Source organism: Mercurialis annua, linkage group LG6, assembly GCF_937616625.2.
Source record: "Mercurialis annua linkage group LG6, ddMerAnnu1.2, whole genome shotgun sequence".
NCBI classification, from domain to species: Eukaryota; Viridiplantae; Streptophyta; class Magnoliopsida; order Malpighiales; family Euphorbiaceae; genus Mercurialis; species Mercurialis annua.
Genome location: NC_065575.1, coordinates 11,074,732 through 11,095,112, shown reverse-complemented (window position 1 = coordinate 11,095,112; position 20,381 = coordinate 11,074,732). Strand labels below are relative to the sequence as shown.

The following is a 20,381-nucleotide window of genomic DNA, read 5'->3' as shown; positions in this document are numbered from 1 at the left end:
CACATCAGTGTTTTTTAGATCGATATACCAATTTGCCAAAAAATAAAAATTGGTTACTGATATTGCCAAGTTTTAAAGTTCATATTGTAATTGCAAATTAGTATAAAGTTCATGATTTAATTTACAATTAACCCTTAAATCAAACATGAAAGAAAACTCACACTAAACCTCACCTTATGGTCACGTGTATTAATTTATCGTTTTTATGAAAAAATGGTCTTAACACTACAAAAAATTTGGCTTCTTGTGACGAATAAAATTTATCATGTTAAGCCCAAAATTTGTCACAACAACGTTATTGTGACTACTTTGTGACGAATTTTGTTGGTCACAACAAACAAGTCACAATAAGTCAATTTTATAGTTTGTCACCATAAATTTTCTATTGTGATAAAATTGTTTTGTCACATTCATATTTATTGTGACGAAAATGTATATCACAAGTAATCCAATGTTGTCAAAATTTGTCGTAATATACATCGACTTCTAGTGACAAAACGCTAATAACATGACAAAAAAATATTTATCACAGTTCATATAAATTTTTCACTACATACACCGAGTTATTAGTGACAAAAAGATTATATGGTGATAAAACCATATTTATCACAATTAATATACATTTGTCACCACATACGCCGAGTTATTAGTGACAAAAAGAATGTGAAGTGACAAAAAAATATTTATCACAAGTAATCAATCATAAAGTGACGAAATTGATTGTCATAATAATTAATTAATTGTGATACATGTAATTTATCACAACAAGTAATTTAACATAATGTGACGAGATTAATTGTCATTATAATTAGGTAGTTGTGATAAATTTAATTTATCATAAGAAGTAATTTAACTTAACGTGACGAAATTAATTGTCATAATAATTAGTTAGTTGTGATAAATTTAATTTATCACAACACGTAATATAATGATAATGTGACAAAATTAATTGTCATTATAATTTGTCGACGGTGACAAATTTAATTTATCAAAATAAGTAATTTATCATAACGTGACGAAATTAATTGTCATTATAATTTGTCAACGGTGACAAATTTAATTTATCACAACAAGTAAGTTATCATAACGTGACGAAATTAATTGTCATTATAATTAGTTAGCTGTGACAAAAATAATTTATCACAACAAGTAAGTTATCATAATGTGACGAAATTAATTGTCATTACAGTTTGTCATCGGTGACAAATATAATTTATCACAACAAATAATATATTATAACGTGACGAAATTAATTGTCATTATAAGTTGTTAACGGTGACAAATTTAATTTATCACAAGAAGAAATTTATCATTACGTGACGAAATTAATTGTCATTATTATTAGGTAGCTGTAACAAAATTAATTTGTCACAACAAGCTATTATTTCCATTTTTATCGATACCAAAATAATTGAATACGGTAATTTGTTGCTAAAATCAATTCAAATATTACATAAAATTATCAATGATTAAGTCTTTAATAACACTAAAATAACCGATCGTATGAAACATGTAAACTATTTGCTATAAAGAAAAGAAACTAAATTAGGCCTAACTTTTGATATAGGAGACGTCCATCTTCTTTCATTCAATTCCAATCTGCAAGAAAAAAAATACGTTTATTATATACACTTTTATTTTCAAACTGACATAATTAAGTGAATAATTTTCAAATTATAGAAAAAATTTAAAAGCGTAACGAATTAAAAAATATATTTAAGTAAGCCGTCACATACCAATCATTAGATGGTTCGTCATCAAGAGATTTTTCACAGCCATCGATACATGTTTCGTCGCCATCAATAGATATTTCCTCATCATCTTTTGCATTCAACATTTGTTGAACAAGATGCTTGAGTTTGCTATATGATTGAGAAATGTTATCAATTTTCACCTGTTGATTTTGAATTTGGTCATTTAGTTCTTTAACTTGCTTTTCAGTCTCAAACTTCTCTGCTTGTAAACGAGCTTCAAACTCTGATTCTTTAGCTGTTATCCGTTTGGCTCCATATCCGAGTCCACGAGCATAACCAGACTTCGGTATATCCAAAACCTTTTGTAGAATTTTCCTCCCATCAATTGCAACGCCTTCCTCGAGTGCTTTTGAGCGAATAGCTTCCATTTGTTCCTAATTAATTAAATATGCTTTAATAACACTTTATAAAATTGTGTTTAGATAACTATATATATATAAAAAAAGAACTTACGTATTTATCTCCAGCTTCTGGGTCAATCCATGAGCCGTCTTTTTTACGGTGTGCTTGACTGTAGAGCCTCATTTCAGGTGGCTCTTCATCAATGACTTCAGATGTTTCCTATAACGTTCATACAATTGATTAAAAACTAAATGATAAAGAATTTAAATACGAAATCAAAAACAGATTACATATAAACTCATATTTACCATTTCATACAAACGTTGGCAATAAGACTTTGATCCCGAAGTGTGAGAAAAGGTCACTTTCTTGCGATTATTAATGTTTACAGTGCTTCGAGCCTATTATAATAAAGCCAACACATAAAGGTTTTAAAGGTACATATCATATTATCAATAATAAAAGTTTTATATAATTAGATATAAACTATTTTAACCAAAATAGTAGAGATATTCGTATCTCAGAAGCATAACTCGTAAACATGCCAAATACTCGGCGAAGTACAAGCATTTTATCGAGTTATGTTAATTATGTAGACATCTGAACTCGAGGTAAGGCATAAAACTCGAAGAGTTTCAAGCCTTTCATCGAGTTTGAGCTTCTCAGATATGAACTAACTCGAGGAAGGAAAAAATACTCTACGAGATCATTCATTCCTCGAGATTTTCATTTCTGTATAAGCTCATTTTCGTGGAGAGGCTTTAAACTCGAAGTGTTTCAAGTCTAACCTCGAGTTTAAGCTTATTCAGAGTTAAAATAAATTATGAAAAGGTTAAAAATCATTTAATATTGAAATCCTTTGAACAAACCTCGTATTTTCGTTCAGAACACAATATGTGAAGTTAATTTAGATATAATTGGAAACATACTACCAACTAATTAGATAATAAAGTACTCATTTTTAGCAAACGATAATAGACAATTGTATATAAAATTGAAACATTACCTTAAAGTGTGCATGTTCATCAAAATGTTCACATAGGTTCTTCCAATCGTTAATTTTTACATCCTTGGGTGGATGTTTTTCAGCTTCTTCACGAGTAGCGAACGTCTTATAGTGTAAGTGACACTGATACTTGAAATTTCTAAATCGTCTAGCCATCATTCCATATACTACTTCTCTTGCATGTGGATCACTTAAATCAATCTCAAATTCACCCTATCAATAAAAAAACATATGAATAGTCACATATTATAAGAATACAATTATTCGAAATAACAAGTATGCTATAAAATAATTATTAATTTTACCTGAATAGTTGTAAGTAAGGCTTCCTTTTGTTCAGCGCTTATTTGAGACCAATAAAGTTTACCTAGCGGTGCCATTAATCGAGTGACAATACCAATTTCCATTTTGAATATCTTTTCTGAAGGACCAATTGGTAATCTATTTGTTTTTGCAATCACAATTCCACCAATTTTTGAACCATCTTTAGTCATTTTTTTAACTTCAAATCCTCTAGCTTTACCTCTACCATTCTTTTTTGGAAGAGGACCTAAGAAGTACAACAGTTTACCTCATGTTAGTTTGCTTTTTGTTTCCAAATTGATATGTACCTTTTTTAAAAAATAATTTATATGCAGTTTGTAAACGTTATAGTGACTGAATATAAACTATATGTGAATCATAAGTCAACCTCAGAAAACAAAAAACAAACACAGAATAGAGAAATACGTAAGAAATACAAAACTTTACCTCATACTAGTTTGCTGCTCTATTAAACTTTATATGTAATTATCATACTATTTTAAAATTTCATATGTATGTCTTATACTATTTTTAAATTTAAATGCAGTTTTTAAGACGTTTTTGTGCCCAAATATGAATCTTATGTCAACCGCATGAAACACAAAATAATCACAAAAAAGAGAAACAAATTGATATGTATGTCTTATACTATTCTTAAACTATTTTTAAATTAAAACACATTTCTTTTTGGGAAGAAGACCTAAGAAATACTACAGTTTATCTCATGTTAGTTTTCTTCTCAATTCAAATTGATATGTATCTCTTATACTATTTTTAATTTTTATTTAGATGCAGTTTTTTATAGGTTTTTGTAACCTAATATGAACCTTATGTCAACCGTATGTCAACTTTATGAAACACAAAATAGAGAAAAAAAAACGAATTGCAAAAAATATAGGTAAAAAATAACTTGAAAACAATATTTCCATTCCAGAAAAAGCATTGAAACACAATTTCATTTGTTAATTATATCAATTCTCTAAGCAAAATAAATGAAACACAAAATAAATTCAACCTAACCTTTATCAACGTTTGTTGGTTCACCGGACATGGTTTCAGTTTCACCATCCCTGTTAACTTCAGCAGCCACTGGTATTGCAGTTGAATCATCACGGTGGTTGTGATGTTCAATACTATTTGGGTTTTGAATTGGAGGAGACGGAGATGTTGTGTTCACCAAAGGAGGAATAGGTTCCGACTCAGTTTCGGTAGTCTGAGATTGTTGTGATATATTTTTCATCGATGGTTTGTCATTCCCCTTCCTCAAATGAGCTTTCAGTCTAGCTGATCTTTGTAATTCGTTAAACGATATAACTCTTTTTCTAGTATTAAGTGACATTGTTCAGAAAATCGTTGAAACAAATTGAATTGAAGAACAAGTATGGTGAGAATTGTTTGTAATTTTCACTACTAGAAAACAGCAAATTAGCGACGGAAATTTGCGACGGACGTCTGATCCGTCGCTAATTTGCTGTTTTTGCGACGGAATCCACGACGGACTTCAAATCCGTCGCAAAAACCTTCAATTTCTTGGCGGGAGCGTGCCCGCCATTTTTGCGACGGAAATTCCGTCGCTAATGGGTCGCTAAAATGGCGGGCTTTGAAGGCGCCAAATGATTTAGTCCAAAATTAGCGACGGATTTCTAAATCCGTCGCTAATGGACCTGATATTCAAAACGATGCGTTTAGGCATCTAATTTAGCGACGGAATAAATGTATCCGTCGCTAAATTAGATGCCTAAACGCATCGTTTCATTTATTACAATAATTAGCGACGGATTTCGCAATCCGTCGCTAATTATCGTAATAAATGAAACAGCTAACCTATCATTTTCATTTTCACTTTCTTCTCCCTCTTCAGCCGCCGACCGCCGTTACCCTCCTCCCTCCAATCTCCTCTTCAGCGCCGTCCTCGCCAGCCGCCGTCAACTGTTCCTCGTCGCCTCCTCGCCACTCCTGCTCCTCGCCGCCAGCGGTTGTCCTCCTACTGCCACCTTTATTTCTGCCGGCCAACAACTCCTCCAGCCGCCGACCGCCGCCCTCGCTTCCTACCGCCGCCGTCGCTTCCTCTCCTCCCTATTTCCGGTAAGCTAATTAATCAAATTAATAATTGTTATTAATTTTATTAGTTTAGTTAATTAGTTTAATAAATAGTATTATTATTGAAAATTAGATTAGTTTAGGTTAAATTAGATTAGTTTATGGTTAATTTTCAGTTTTAGGGTTAATTGAATGATTTTAATTTTCTGATTTAGGTTAAATTAGATTAATTTTCTGTTTTAGGTTAGTTTTTTGTTAAATTAATGTAAATTATATTAGTTTTGAGGTTAATTTTCTATTTTAGGTTAAATTAATTTATATATATTAGTTTTGTGGTTAATTAATTTTATGTTTTGTAATTTATATTCAAATTAGGTTAAATTATTACAATAACATATGTTGATTTTTTGTTTAGTTAAATTATATGTTTGTTTAAATAGTTGTTTACTTGTTAGGTTAAATTAGATTAAATTTTTAACTTATATTTGAATATTTTTAAGTTAAATTAGATTAAAATTGTTTAGGTTAAATTAGATTAAAATTATTAAAATAAATTAATTAGTTGTGGTAACATAGTTTATGTATTGTTAGTTTTGTTTATTGTGATTTGCTTGTAGGACTTCCCTGAAAAATGGGTGATGCTCATTTTTAGGGGAAGTGCTGCCGAATTTTTAGTAGAAATTTGTTATTAATACGTGTTTTTATTTAATATGATAGGTTTGCATTCTCTAACAGTTGCTGATAGCCCTTGATAGCCGCGCACCGTAGTTCCAAGTGATCCGAGCGTTTCACCTTCTATTTGCGGTTCTGCCCTTCAACAAGTAGGTTTTATCGCTTATTTTGATTTATTTTAATTGAAATAGCTTTTATTTACAATATTCAACCAATGAGAGGATGGCCGAGATTATTCAGGCCGAGATGGCGAAGATGATGCAGACTCTTCCTCCGCAGTATCGCCCACCCCCAGGTCCTTCAGACGATGACGACACTCCGACTTTGTAGTGTCACGTTTGTATTTCTGACATTTTGTATTTTGTCACTTTTATACATTTTGTGTTATCTTGTTTTGTATATTTTCTTACGATATGTAAAATATAACATGTTTTTATATGAAATCGGTCGTTTTTGGAAATTGAGTTTTAATGAGAGTTGCAAATAATAGATTTTACAGATTTTAATCGTCGTGAATTGAATAGGAAAAACGGACGGAAAATAGATAATTTTGTCCAAATTGCGACAACAATTTGCGACGGACTCAATTCCGTCGCAAAATGGTACAAGTTTGCGACGGAATCAATTCCGTCGCAAATATTGACAATTTGCGACGGACTCAATGTCGTCTCCCAAATTGTCAATATTTGCGACGGAATTGATTCCGTCGCAAATTGTTTAAATCCGTCGCCAATACGTCTCCTTTTTCATTTTTTGGGAGACGACATTGGCGACGGTGTGTTTGGTTGTGGCGACGGGCTGGCCGTCGCCATATTTGCGACTCTCTGGTCGCTAATATTTTAGCGACCAGATCATTTGCGACGGACTTAGTCCGTCGAAAATCCGTCGCAAATACACATTTGCGACGGAATATGAGTGATTTGCGACGGAATTGTCCGTCGCAAAATCACTGAAATCCATTAGTGTTTTTTTATGATCGATATTTTGATAAGAACAAAGAAACCACTTTATTTTGTCACTCAACAGCGTGATTCCTGCAATTATGGTTAATGCCAAAGAAGTTTCCTTTTAGAGGGAACTTCTTTAATTAAAAAATTAAATAAGGAACAAATTATTTTCGTTTCCCTCTCTTTTTTTTTCGTTTCCCTCCTATTTTAATATTTTTTCCCTCCTAATAAATTCGTTTTTAAATTTTCCTGATTTGATTTGCCAAAATCGTGTCAAATCTAATCAGTTTGAGATATATTCTGAAAATCTTGTTGGAGAAATATTGTTTTTTACTCGAGGTAGTAGAGAAAGTCGACGAGTTTTATATGTTTCATCGAATATATGCTCTACTGAACTCGTCATAACTCGATGACATGGAAAATATTCGACGAGTTTAAACAATATACTCGAGTTAAAATCTATTTTTTTCAACTTAATCCAAATATCACCACTTTCCTTTAGATATAGAAGCAAAATGCAAAATAAAAAGTCTTTGTTTCCCATATTAAAAGCAAAACAAAGAGTCTAATGTTGATAAATGGTTGATTTTATGCTTATTTATGATTAGATATCAAAAATTTATGTGTTATTCAACGTAATAGTTGACCACTCCATTTTTATCGCTCTAACATAAATATTTCAAAACAATATTTTGTCTTAATTTTTTTGGAGGTAATATATGCCTTTTGCAAATAAATTGCAACAATAAGAAATTTTTCCACTTTTGCCTATTCTTATAATTTATTTTAATGTTTTTAATTAGTATAATTTGAATTTTTAATAGCTAAATTTATTCCGTTGAATATGATTTTACTCGCATAACCATTATTAAAATTGTATTTTAGGGTTTAGGGTTTAGGGCTTAATTAGGGTTTAGGGTTTAGGGTTTAGGGCTTAGGGTTTAGGGTTTAGGGTTTAGGGCTTAGGGTTAGGGTTTAGGGTTTTGGGTTAGGATTAGTGTTAGGGTTAGAAAAAACAACATTAATTAGCAACATTCAATTTTTTTTAATGACCGCTAAAAAAATAAAACAATATTTAATTTATTTTTTTAATGACCGCTAAAAAAATAAAACAATTAATATTTTATTTAGTTTTCCAAGGACATCCATTTTTCATATCGTTGACATTAAAAACTTCATGTATACTTGAGAACTGAACACGAAAGAATGATTTGTTTCAATTCCATTTTTACATTAACAAAGCAATGTGGCAAAATTTACATGAAGTTAATTTTATGAATTTTGATAAAAATTAAGAGAACTTAAAATATACGTTACATGTGCCTCAATTTAACGTTGCATGTGCCTCAACTTACGTGAGATGTAAAAATGAACCTACAACTTCAACCTACTCGTAAAATAAGACATGATTTCATCACAAATAAACTAACTCGTTTTTAAGTACATAAATCTCAAATTCATGTACATATCTTGCAACCAAGCACTTTTGCAATTTCGAAAACAGATTGGTTCAGGCAGTACACACTTTAATAATCACAAGTTATGAGTAGCACACACAGACATGTTATTATGTCGTTGCATTCTATAAAGTTTATACATTTAATAATGTACGTAATTTAAAATTTTATGAAACAAATTATCAAAAATATATAGATCATATCATAATATATTAATAATTTTAAATGTTTAAATATTAAAAAATCGACTCAACCAAAAAATAAAAGCTTAAAGACTGATGTAATCAAAATATTAATTACATATTTTTAAAATTTAAATATTTAAATTTGTAAAATATTAACATTTATTCAAATTTTCTAGATCATAATCCTTTTTTCTACGGATTTAGATATTTAAATATTAAAAATTGGTGGAAAAGAAAAATAAAAGCTAAAAGACCAATGTAACAAATTAATTACATATTTGTAATTCATAAATATTTAAATTTATCAATTTTTATTCTTTGACTTTATAAGAAAAGTTAATCAATAAAAGTCATCTAACTATCCTAATTTATAACAATTTAACAAACTTAAATTTAAAGTTTTGTCAAAAAAAATATTAGTGTACAATGATCTAGAATTAACAAGTGTTAATATTCAAATTTGATAATAGCATTAAGAAATATTCATACTTGGTAATAACATTTCAGACCTACTAATAACACATGAGTTTATCACAATTAAACCTACTTATGTTCAAATACATAAACCTCCAAATTCAAAATACTAAATCCATAATCAACAGCTATGCATATACATCTGCTCCACGTCTTCAAAACTGCACCTCCAAGTCTCCAAAACAGCGTATCCAGAATTAGATATTTAGAACCAACTATGCAATCAGCCACCCATCTTATCTGCAATTTGGAAAACAGAGGATATTTCAGGAAGAAAAGTAATGCCCTGAAACCAAATGAATGACAGCATACAGATATGAAATAATCAAAATATTTTGGTTGTTACTAACCTTAACTCTCCGGTGTATGTGGAGGTGAAGGATCATGTGCTCCCAAGGTGCCGAAACAAGCCTTCCATCGGCGATGTGACCTTCGTTGTTCTCTTTTAATCTCTTCGATAGATGTTTCAATATTAGTCAACCTGGACTTTGTTTCATTTAACAAAGAAAGTACTTCCTCTTCAAAAGCTCCCCTTCGCTTCGGCTTTCTTGGTCGCCTCACTTCCTCCTCTCTTGGTTGATCTATACCGACATCATCCCTCACCACCTCACCTTGACCATTCTCGGTTTCCAGTTCTCTACTTACATTATCCTCATCTTCGTCACAGTCATCTTCTATTTCTGCTTTTCTTCCCTTTCCTCTTCTCGGCTGGCCAGTTTTAATTAAATAACAATTTCGGTCCTTTACATTCATCAATTCTCCATCCATATCAAGAATGTCGGCTTTACGGAGCATAGTTTCATTAAGATACGCATCCCCCAAACATTCCATCTTATGCAAATCATCCTCATCAATAGCACTATGAAGCAATGCTATACAAGTTACTAAATGACCATTTCCAAGTGCAACTTTAGATGATGTTGCCATGGTCATCATGCTTTTAAAAATTAAGTGTATGAAATCAACACTTTTTGCCGAACGTCGCACTAAATAGTCAAGTACTAGTAAATCATCCTTCGTTACTCTATTCGACTCCTTTTTACCACATATAGAATGACAAAGGAATTTATGAAATATAAGATATGATGGTTCAATTATGAGTCCATTAGGAGCTTGTTGTAAATCGACCGAGTCTTCACCGGTCAATTTCTTCCATACTCTATTAACATCAAAATTTGAAGGACAACCTCTAATGCCACCTTTAGGCAACTTCAATTTCTGATTCATAAAATCATACCCTATGCTATAATCAACCCCTTTTATTCTAAAAGAAATTGCTTTTTCATTCTTAGAGGCATAATTCAAGGTGGTATAAAATTCTCTAGTTAACTCTTTATAAACTTGATACTTACCATGTGCAATAAAATTTAAACCCATTCTACCAACTATTTCATCAATTTTTGATTTCAAACCCATCCTAGTCAACAAAGCATAATCAAAATATCTAGGTATAACAATAGGCTTGCGTGAAATAGTTTCGTAACGAATACCTTCTTCGTCGGAGAAAATTGGAAATGGGCAATCATAATTTGAGGACAAATCTTCTCTTGTAACAAATTTCGGAGGCATAGTTGAACTTGATGATTTCCCTTTTGAAGCAACTCTTTTAGCTCGTCCCTTTGTTGATGCCATCATTTTAGTTAATGATTTGATAAGATTATGATAGCAATTTGATGAATTTAGAGGCTAGGTTTCGGGTTGTGGAATGGGGAAGATTTAGAGAAATTTTTTTTTCACTTGTTTTGATTCTAGGTTTCTAAAGAAAAGTGGGAGGTTTAATTTTCAATTGCAGTAATTTTCAAAATAAATCGAGGTGGGTCTAAATACTCGACGAAAACAAAGCCTGAAATCGAGTTTGGCATAACTGGACTAGCATAAACTCGATGTTAGGTTTAAACTCGTCGAATATTAACCCATCATCGAGTTTATGCAGCACTGAACAGAAACAAACTCGATGTTAGGCTTAAAACTCGTCGAGTATTTAGCCAGACATCGAGTATTTACTTGTCCAGTTCTTTATATGCACATACCCTAATTAAAATAATAATTTTAATCATTTAAATTATTAAAACTATAACAAATTAATTGAAATCTCAAAATTTTAAATTATTGATTTCATTTTTTTACCCTTGAAAAAATGCCTCTATTGAAAATATTAATTTATTTTCAACACCCTTTAAATTTTTTATTCCAATTTTATCCTCATCTAAGGTATATGTCTCTTTAGTGTGTGTCTAATGTATCATATAATTTACCTCTCCTTTTTTCATATAGCGGGAAATACCCATTTGATATTGCAAAATTTGATTTCATTCCTAAATAATCAAAACTCTTTTCTTCCTTCCTAATTTGCCGTGTTCTTCTTTATGACCTAAATCCATGGTGACTACACGGGCTGCCACTGAGAACGACGGTAATATCAAAATCGCTGATATGGGTAAGAAATCCGTTGCAAAAAAAGCTTCAAAAAACAAAAAGGTAGTGTCAACCGGAGAAGCTTCAGTTCCTCCATCTCCTGTGCAGTTGAGTAAGAAGAGACATGCAAATGATTCACCTCCGAAATCGAAGAAACACAAAGGCATTTCCAGAACTGAATCCAAGAAATCTCCTCCTAAGGTATGATTTCATTAGTTTATAAGTCAATTAAGAACCTACTGCATTAGAATTGTTTTATGTCTTAAAATAATAAATTGACTCTGTTTATATGATTGTTTGAAATTATGTTTAAGTATGATTGTTTGGAATTATGTTTATATAAAATTGTGGTTAGGTTGGTTGGTAGATAGTTTTGAAGGTACAGTTATGAACTCTATTTTTTTAGGGTACTGAAATTTCAGTTTTTGAAGGTTAATTCCTCCATTCTACTGGGTTTGACAATGAAATTTCAGGTTTTGATTTGGTTATTTTTGGGCATTGTATTGAGAGGAATGTTAGAAATTGTTATGAACTCTAAATTACCCTTACTAATTGGCAGCTAAGTAGGATGGACAATTTACTCAATCAACATTCATGTATTGGAAACTTGGCGTTTCAGACACAAAATTGCAATTTTTATTATGGAAAATCTTGAAATAACAATGACTTGACGTCTACGTGTCCATATCTAAGTGTCTTGTTTACAAGTTTCCGAGGCCGTGTTACATAGCTTGGCAGTTTTAGTGTACATTTATGTAGATACTGGGAGACTTTTATGTTGGAGCTCTAAAATTTGAAAGCTTGAAGTGAACCTGAGCCAGCTTAGTGTTGTTTTACTTGCCTTGGAGGTTTATTACCTTAACCTACAAAATGTTACTTTTTGCACTGCTGAATTGGACCAGCAGTTTTACTTTGACAAGCACTATAAATATCTGAAAAAGAGTGCTGTAAATCTGTGTGCATACTATGGGTTTAATTTCTGGCTTTTGTTATTTTCCGAATTCCTATTTTCGTCTGGCTCATGTCAACATGTTCTTTGTGAAATTTTTGATATCTAACTGTTTTCACTCTAATTTCCATACAGCTATGGCAGTTTAAAGTAAGCCGAGAAGATCGTGTTCACTCGAAGATTGATACGCGCATGTCATACGATGTCATTTCTGATATCAAATCGACTCTGACTCCAGGTGAATTGGAAAAGTTTAGACAATCTTTCTTTGGCTACTTTCTTGATATTCCCAAGATCAAAGTGCAAAATCAGATCATACATTGTTTATTGTTGAGGGAGGTGGAGCAGCTAAAGAAGTCTGAATTGTGGTTTGAGGTTGGCGGTCATAGGCTGAAATTCGGAATCGACGAATTTGCTTTGATCTCGGGTTTAAACTGTCAAGGTGACAGTAGTAAGTATGCCTATACAAAAGTTGAAAACGGCATTTTGGATAAGTACTTCAGCGGGCTGCAATCTGTTTCTAAACAGACCCTTCAGGATTTTTTCAAAGCTAGGCGTTGGGAGTCGGAGGAGGATGGGTTTAAGATAGCATTTATGCATTTTTTGCATAACTTCTTGCTTGCTTCACCGAGGACTGCTCGTATCCCTTTGAAGGACTTTGACGTAGTTGATTCGGCTGATTTGAACGACTATCCATGGGGTATTGACGTTTTCAAGTACACGTTTGATTCTTTGTCAAAAAGAGCTGTTCTTAGTCCGGGATCTCTTATTATTGAAGACAACATTTACCAGTATCGACTTCAAGGTTTACCATATGCACTGGTATGTTGGTTCTACGAGTGTTGCCCGACGGTGGAAAATACCTTTGCTCAGCTAGTGAACAAAGATGCTATCCCGCGGATTCTGAGGTGGCAAGCATTCGTTCCTGCAAAATACATTGATGTTGACAGGGATTTATTTGTTGAGATTGCATCCGATGAGGTTCGTATGTGTTAAATTTTCAATTTTTCAAATGTAATTTATCATTGACTCTGTTTTCATATATGGTGTTCATTTGTTATGTGTAGATGATTTTCCGATCAATTGTTCCAACCCCGGCAGAGATGAATGCCCTTCGTCTAGGTGACTTATTCAAAAAAATTAAGGGAAACGAGGAGGGTTATTGTCCGGCATTTAATATATTGAAGGACGGTGAATCAACGTCGAACACTTCGAATTTAAATGTTATGGAAGAGAGGCTGGAAATTTTGATGGCTGGTCAAAAGACGATTAAGGATGATATAATGGATTTGAAACGTTTATTCACTTCCAAATGTTCCGAACTTTTGACAGTTGCCAATTCATTGAATGATAGGCTAACTCTGATTGGTGATTCTAAAACGGTAATTTGTTTTAATTTATGTATTTTGTACTTTATCACTTAGAGTTTAGTTAAATATAATTTATGTTATTTCATATTATGTTATTGTAACCTGATGGGAACCTAATGTGAACTCCATATCTATATCAGGTTGAAATTGAGAAACATGATGTTTCTGATGGCTTGCAGACAAGGGTTGACAAAGGAAAAAAGGTTGTTCTTCCTGCAGAGGACATTTCAGTGAAACCAAGTAAAAATGGTACTTCTATAGTAACGGAACGAGAAGAAAGGGATGGTAGGGAGTCTGTTGTTCCTGTTTCTGCTGATACTAAAGCTACTTCCAGCAAAGAAAGGGATGGTAGGGAGTCTGCTGATGAAGAAGAAGGTGCTGAAAAAGTCGAATTGGAAGATTTGGTTTGCGAGAAGGCTGTACTTGAAGGCAAGGATGACCGTGGTGAACCTTGTGTTATTGTTTCTTCCGAACACGTTGATGTTATCTCTCCGAATTTTGAGGTATATTTAATAATTTGAAATTAAGCTGTTTTGATTAACTATATTAATTTGTTTATTGTCAATTTACTAGGTTTCGTGACAAAGCGAGTTGAATTTAAAATCTCCACCAGATGACACCATCAATCAGACTAAAAAAAATGCAAGTGAATCGATTGCTGAATTCAAATCAAAGGAGGTATTGTTTGCTTTAAATTATATTTATAGTTTAATTTTATAGTTTACTTACTGTATCCTCTCTTATGTTTTTGGTAGTCTGGTCCTTCTTCAAGCCGCTTCATACCGACGCAAACTGGTTGTAAAGTCCGTATTTGTCCATTTGATGCTAATCACATTTTATTCAGTGATGCCACCAAACAAGACATCATTCAGAATTGGCTGGAAGAAGGACGTCCTAAAGGGGCCAAGTTCGTATCTCGACTAACTTTTTTCAGTTCTGTTTTAATGCTCACTTATTTAATTTTTTTTTCTTTGTTTGTTTAGAAGGCAAAGCTGGATATACGATCCAAAGATTGATAAATTCCATCCTCGTCTTTCTCTTGGCGTGGTTGATATTGAAACGAAATCCTGGTTTTACCATCTCTACCACGTTGGAAAGCCTCTTGAGTGTTCTGTAAGTAAATCCTGTTTTAATGCTCACTTAGTTAATAACATTGTTGTGACTGTATGGCTACTTAACCTTGAATTTTGTTTATTTGGCAGCATGTAGATGTTCTCTTTTATTATCTGAGAAAGAAAATAAAATCTGGATGTGCTGCAAACAGTAGATGTACGTCAACTGATAATTTTTTTGATCGGCGTATTCAAACTCTCTACACAGCATACAAGAAAAAGCAAGATGTGTCACTTGTTTCTTTGAAACATACAGTGGCTATCTACATTAAAGGTGGTGCTATGCGTTGCAATACGAATTGGGCTGATGTTGACGATGTTCTTTTTCCGATCAATTGTGTTAACGATTGGCATTGGATTTTGGCTCGCCTGAATTTCAAGGAACGATGCATCTATATCTACAATTCGTTGAGGTCGGCGCAATATGACAGATCAGCAACTGAATATGTTACTTCCTATAGTGTGTTGCTTCCACTATTCCTTCAAGCTACCAATTTTTATGATTCTCGAGATGACATCGATACTACTGCCGGTGCTTATGAGGGAAAGAGAATAACTGATCCGTTCAGAATAGAGATTGTGGAAAACATGCCTATCCAAAATGATGTGTAAGTCTATAATTTGTTTTTAACTTTAGTTGGTTGGGTTATATTAAAGAGTTATGGTGACAGAATAGGAACCTAATGTCAACCTTGTTTCTTATGTTTTTTTATTTTTTTCTCACTTTTCGTAGTGATTGTGGAGTTCATATGTTTTCCGCTGCTGAGTTCTTTGTTGATGGGAAAGTTATGGGGCATGATTATGATGTCAAAGAACACCGTGCTCGTTACGCTTCGTCATTATATTTGTATGCTCGTTGGAAGGAAAGCTCTTCTTGTGTTAGTGAAGATGAGGGTCCTCTAAAACTCAAGAGAACATCTGCCTAGGGAGTGAAGAGGAAGCTAATTTATGGAGGTTCAAGATGAAGAATGTTATTGATTTTTGTTTGTAAAGAAAGTCTCCTTTTTGTCACACTTTTATTTTGCTTGGAGGACATAAATGTCCATTTATTTCTTATTTGAAGTCTATTTTAGAGTATTTGTAAAAACAGGTAGTTACAATATGTGTAGTGTTTTAGCAAATTTCCGCAAAATTGTGAATTGTCAATAGTTATATTAAAAGGCAGGAGTTCAATTCTATTTTTCTGTTCTGTTCTATAGTAGAAGTACAAAATTGAGAAAAAATAATTGGTATTACACCAAACCTTAAAATCAAACTAAACCAAAGGAATCAATTGAATGTTTGGCTGATATCTCATATATAATTCCATACGTTCAAACTCGATGTGTGTCTAATATCTCGACGAGTTTTCATCAACACATCGAGTTTCTGCTATCCAGTTTTCCACAAATTTCATGTTGGGCTGCATAACTACTGCCATAAAACACCAAAATTCTACAATCTACATTCAAGGCAATATAAAAAAGCATCTCTCAGTAAAATTCATACTTTCAAACAAGCTACAAGAATCCAAAAAGAGTTCAATAAGCGGTAAATTTCAGTCACTAATCATCGTCTTCGTCTTCATTGTCACTGTCATTTGAGTCTTCTAGTACATCAGTGTCGGCATCATCATAATTGATCGTAGTATCATCCTCCTCATCGCTAGAATAAATCGGGTTTGAGTTTTGACCTTGAAACATTTGACCAACATCAACTTCATCCGGTAATACATCTATAGGATGCAAGAGTTCCAAATTTTCACCACCATTTTGATCGACTTCATGACTATTATCTGCCTCGTATTGCTGATAGGGCTCATCATTCAATATTGAATCTTCATTGCACACTTTTTCCTTTTCTGGCACATCAAATATATTCCTGTGAAATGATTTTTGCACAATTTTCCAATGACCTCCATTTTTCATATCGCTGACATAAAAAACCTGTTGTACTTGAGAACTCAACACGAAAGAATCACCTGTATACCATTTACGGCTCACATTAACAGAAACTAAGTTGCCATCTGTTTTAATTCCATTTTTATCGCCAACATCCCACCAATCACATTTAAACAAGAAAACATGATTCCCATTAACATATTGGAGGTCAATGATATCTGTTAGCACACCATAAAACTCGATTTCTTTCGACTTATGCTCTCCCGTAACTGAAACTCCATTATTTTGAGTCCGACGAAAATTATCACGCTCAACTGTGTGAAACCTAACTCCATTGACAATTATCCCACTGTACCTAGCAATTCGTATATCAGGACCTAATCCCAACGCATATATATGATCTGTTGCTGCAACCAAACCAGTAGCACGTAAGCGTCCAACCTGAAAAATAAGTTTAATGGTGAAATTAGAGGCATAATTCAATATTTAGTACTTTTATAGCATCATACTTACACACTCCTTGAACCAACTGGCAAATCCTGCCTGGTGTCTTTTTTGCACATCTATAACACTTTCCTTTTGTAATTCCTCAATGTGAATCCTGCACAACGTTTATAAAATTAGATAAAAAGTGTAAAATAAAGCTATTTTGAAACTCTAAAGTCTTTGTTTTTTCAAAATAAAATAACTTACTTAAGATATTCATCAACATCCTCACAATTGTTAAGCACATACCACTGCAATTTTTCAAAATCAGAATGGGATAACGTTTTATATTCTGTAGCTCCTAAAGGTCTTGCATTGTTTGAAAATATGGAAAATCCATTTTCCACTCCTATTTGCACATGAAAATTATTTCTCTCAACGCGATTATATATTGTCTCAACACCATGAAAATACAGTGAACAAAAGTTCAAACATTCTTTAGTGATATACGCTTCAGCAATTGAACCCTCCGGTCGAGCTAAGTTACGTACATAATTTTTCAAAGTACGTAAGAACCTGCACAACAAATTTGTTGTAAATGTGAATAAACCATATAGATATATAAAAAATAGTTAAAACTGCAGCAAGAAAACTAAAAATAAAATTTCCTTATCAACTAACCTCTCAATAAAGTACATCCACCTATAGTGAACAGGGCCTCCTAATTCTACTTCACGTGGCAGATGAATTGCCAAATGCATCATTACCACGAAAAAAGATGGAGGATATATCATCTCAAGTTAACATATTATCAAAATGATATCGCTCTGCAACTTTTTAACTGTAGATCTTTTTAAAGTCTTCGAACAAAGCTCCTTAAAGAAAGAGCTCAACTCTGATAATGCAGTGTAAACCTCACTACGCAAAGACCCATAAATTGATGCTGGAAGTAACCGTTGCAAGAATATATGATAATCATGGCTTTTCATCCCCATAACTTTGCAGTCCTGAACACTTACACATCGAGAAAGATTGGAAGCATATCCGTCTGGCAACCGGATTGACTGCAACCATTCGCAAAACTTTCTCCTTTCAGGCTTCGGTAATGTATAACAAGCAAGTGGCATAAAAAATTTATTTCCCTTTTGCTGTAAATGTAACTCTTTTCTTATACCCATTGCTTCTAAATCCATTCGAGCCTTAATGTTATCCTTAGATTTTCCATCAATATTCATCAACGTACCCAATATATTTTCACATATATTCTTCTCAATATGCATTACATCTAAATTATGACGTAATTTTAATGTTTTCCAGTAAGGCAATTCAAAGAATATACTTCTCTTTGTCCAATTGAGCCCTTCAGGACCACGTGCACGCTTTTTTTGGTTAGGTGTCTTCCCAAAAACAAGGCTTTTTGGAAGCAAATCTAATTGCCTTAGAACTTCATCTCCTGACAACTCTTCAGGCTTTGACCCGTGCTCTGGTTTGCCATCAAATTTTCTGCTTTTTCTCCAAGAATGTTGGGCATGTAAATATCTCCGATGACCCATGTAACATTGCTTCACTCCATTTTTTAATGTTAGCGAACACGTCCACTTATTACACACAGGACATGCCAATTTTCCTTTTGTGCTCCATCCAGATAACATTCCATATGCTGGAAAGTCATTTATTGTCCATAATAATGCAGCATGTAATTGAAAATTCTTACCGCTATATGCATCATATGTTGTCACACCGGTCTCCCATAACTCTTTTAACTCATCAATTAATGGCCTTAAATATACATCGATATTATTTCCGGGAGATTCCTTACCAGGAATAAGCAAAGATAACATCAAAAAATTCTCCTTCATGCATTTCCATGGTGGTAAGTTATATGGCGTCACAATCACCGGCCACATGCTATAACTCGTGCTCATATTTCCAAAAGGGTTAAATCCATCACTAGCAAGCCCAAGTCGCACGTTACGAGCATCTTTGCCAAACCAAGCATATTTCTGGTCAAAATCTTTCCATTCCGTAGCATCAGCTGGATGTCTAATCGTATCATCATCTACACGTTTCTCCTTATGCCACCTCATATTTTCACCAATATCTTTAGACATAAATAACCTCTGAAGTCTAGGTACTAAAGGGAAGTGTCTAAGAATTTTTTGAGCAACCTTCTTGCGTTTTCCGAAACCTAATTTCCATCTAGGGGCCTTACAAGTTGGACACGTGTCAAGATTTTCATTTTCCTTCCAAAATAGCACACAATCATTTACACAAGCATCAATAGTTACGTAACCGAGTCCTAAATCACGCATCAATTTTTTAACCTCATAACTTGAGCTTGGAAGGGTTTCTCCTCTCGGGAGTGCATCCTTGAACAACTCCAAATTCGAAAAAAATGACTTATTACTAGAATTTGTGAGTGCTTTGATATTAATCATCTTAAGAAGAAAAGAGAGCTTTGAATATTTTTGACTTCCAGGATATAGTTCACAATGAGAATCATTCCAAAATTTAGCAAATTTTGCTACTTCTCCTTCTAGCATGTTATTATCTTGATTGGGAAGTCTGTCTTCCATGTCGGTGTCCATAAAAGTTGCATTACACATATCATCTAACATTTCTGAAACATCATTTCCACTATCCTCCAATTCATTGTCCGAATTAATAGAGCCATCTAAACTATCACGAGATTGAGAAGTCTCACCATGGTGCACCCAGTTTGTGTAGTTTTCACTAATTCCATATTGATATAGATCCATTTTTACTTCTTGCAATGGCTTCAAATAAATATTGATGCAGTTCTTGCATGGACATCGAACTCTGCCATTTGAATCAGTAAAGTCTTTTGCAACATTCAGAAAATTTTTGACCCCTTGAATATAACATGAACTAAATCGGTACGACGTCATCCAACTTTTGTCTGATGGCGTCCCTTTAATACCAAAATAATATATTAGGCAACATCAATATTTGGTACAAATCTATCAATTAAAAATATAATTAAAACTTACCCATTACAAATCAGATACCGTTAGCTATTTTAAAAATA

General features: G+C 33.1%; 3 protein-coding genes across 3 annotated transcripts; 1 reads left to right on the top strand and 2 right to left on the bottom strand.

Annotated features, from left to right (window-relative positions):
* Positions 1-1,676: 1,676 nt before the first annotated feature.
* Positions 1,677-2,510, bottom strand: LOC126687575 (uncharacterized). The gene is made up of 3 exons (XM_050382134.2): positions 2,405-2,510; positions 2,208-2,315; positions 1,677-2,128 (listed from the first exon to the last, which is right to left on the bottom strand). Exons 1-3 carry the CDS (start codon positions 2,405-2,407, stop codon positions 1,688-1,690), a joined length of 552 nt encoding a protein of 183 aa, XP_050238091.2. The 5' UTR covers positions 2,408-2,510; the 3' UTR covers positions 1,677-1,687.
* A 6,694-nt stretch (positions 2,511-9,204) lies between these two features.
* LOC126653660 (uncharacterized) lies at positions 9,205-10,319 on the bottom strand. Its single transcript, XM_050347598.2, has 2 exons — positions 9,531-10,319; positions 9,205-9,420 (listed from the first exon to the last, which is right to left on the bottom strand). Exon 1 carries the CDS (start codon positions 10,114-10,116, stop codon positions 9,532-9,534), a length of 585 nt encoding a protein of 194 aa, XP_050203555.1. The 5' UTR covers positions 10,117-10,319; the 3' UTR covers positions 9,205-9,420; position 9,531.
* Positions 10,320-14,885: 4,566 nt separating this feature from the next.
* On the top strand, positions 14,886-16,103 carry LOC130015711 (uncharacterized). Its single transcript, XM_056106398.1, has 3 exons — positions 14,886-15,027; positions 15,117-15,634; positions 15,760-16,103. The coding sequence occupies exons 2-3, from the start codon at positions 15,309-15,311 to the stop codon at positions 15,950-15,952; spliced, it is 519 nt and encodes a 172-aa protein (XP_055962373.1). The 5' UTR covers positions 14,886-15,027; positions 15,117-15,308; the 3' UTR covers positions 15,953-16,103.
* Positions 16,104-20,381: the final 4,278 nt, after the last annotated feature.

What these genes read in the sequence shown, in the direction of transcription:
- LOC126687575 (XM_050382134.2), bottom strand. An exon ending in CAGAAGCTGGAGATAAATAC is followed by an intron (nt 2,129 to 2,207) that starts GTAAGTTCTTTT and finishes TTAATTAATTAG; the next exon opens with GAACAAATGGAAGCTATTCG.
- LOC126653660 (XM_050347598.2), bottom strand. Translation starts at nt 10,116, where the DNA reads ATGATGACCATGGCAACATCATCTAAAGTTGCACTTGGAAATGGTCAT.
- LOC130015711 (XM_056106398.1), top strand. Translation starts at nt 15,309, where the DNA reads ATGCGTTGCAATACGAATTGGGCTGATGTTGACGATGTTCTTTTTCCG. An exon ending in ATGCCTATCCAAAATGATGT is followed by an intron (nt 15,635 to 15,759) that starts GTAAGTCTATAA and finishes CACTTTTCGTAG; the next exon opens with TGATTGTGGAGTTCATATGT.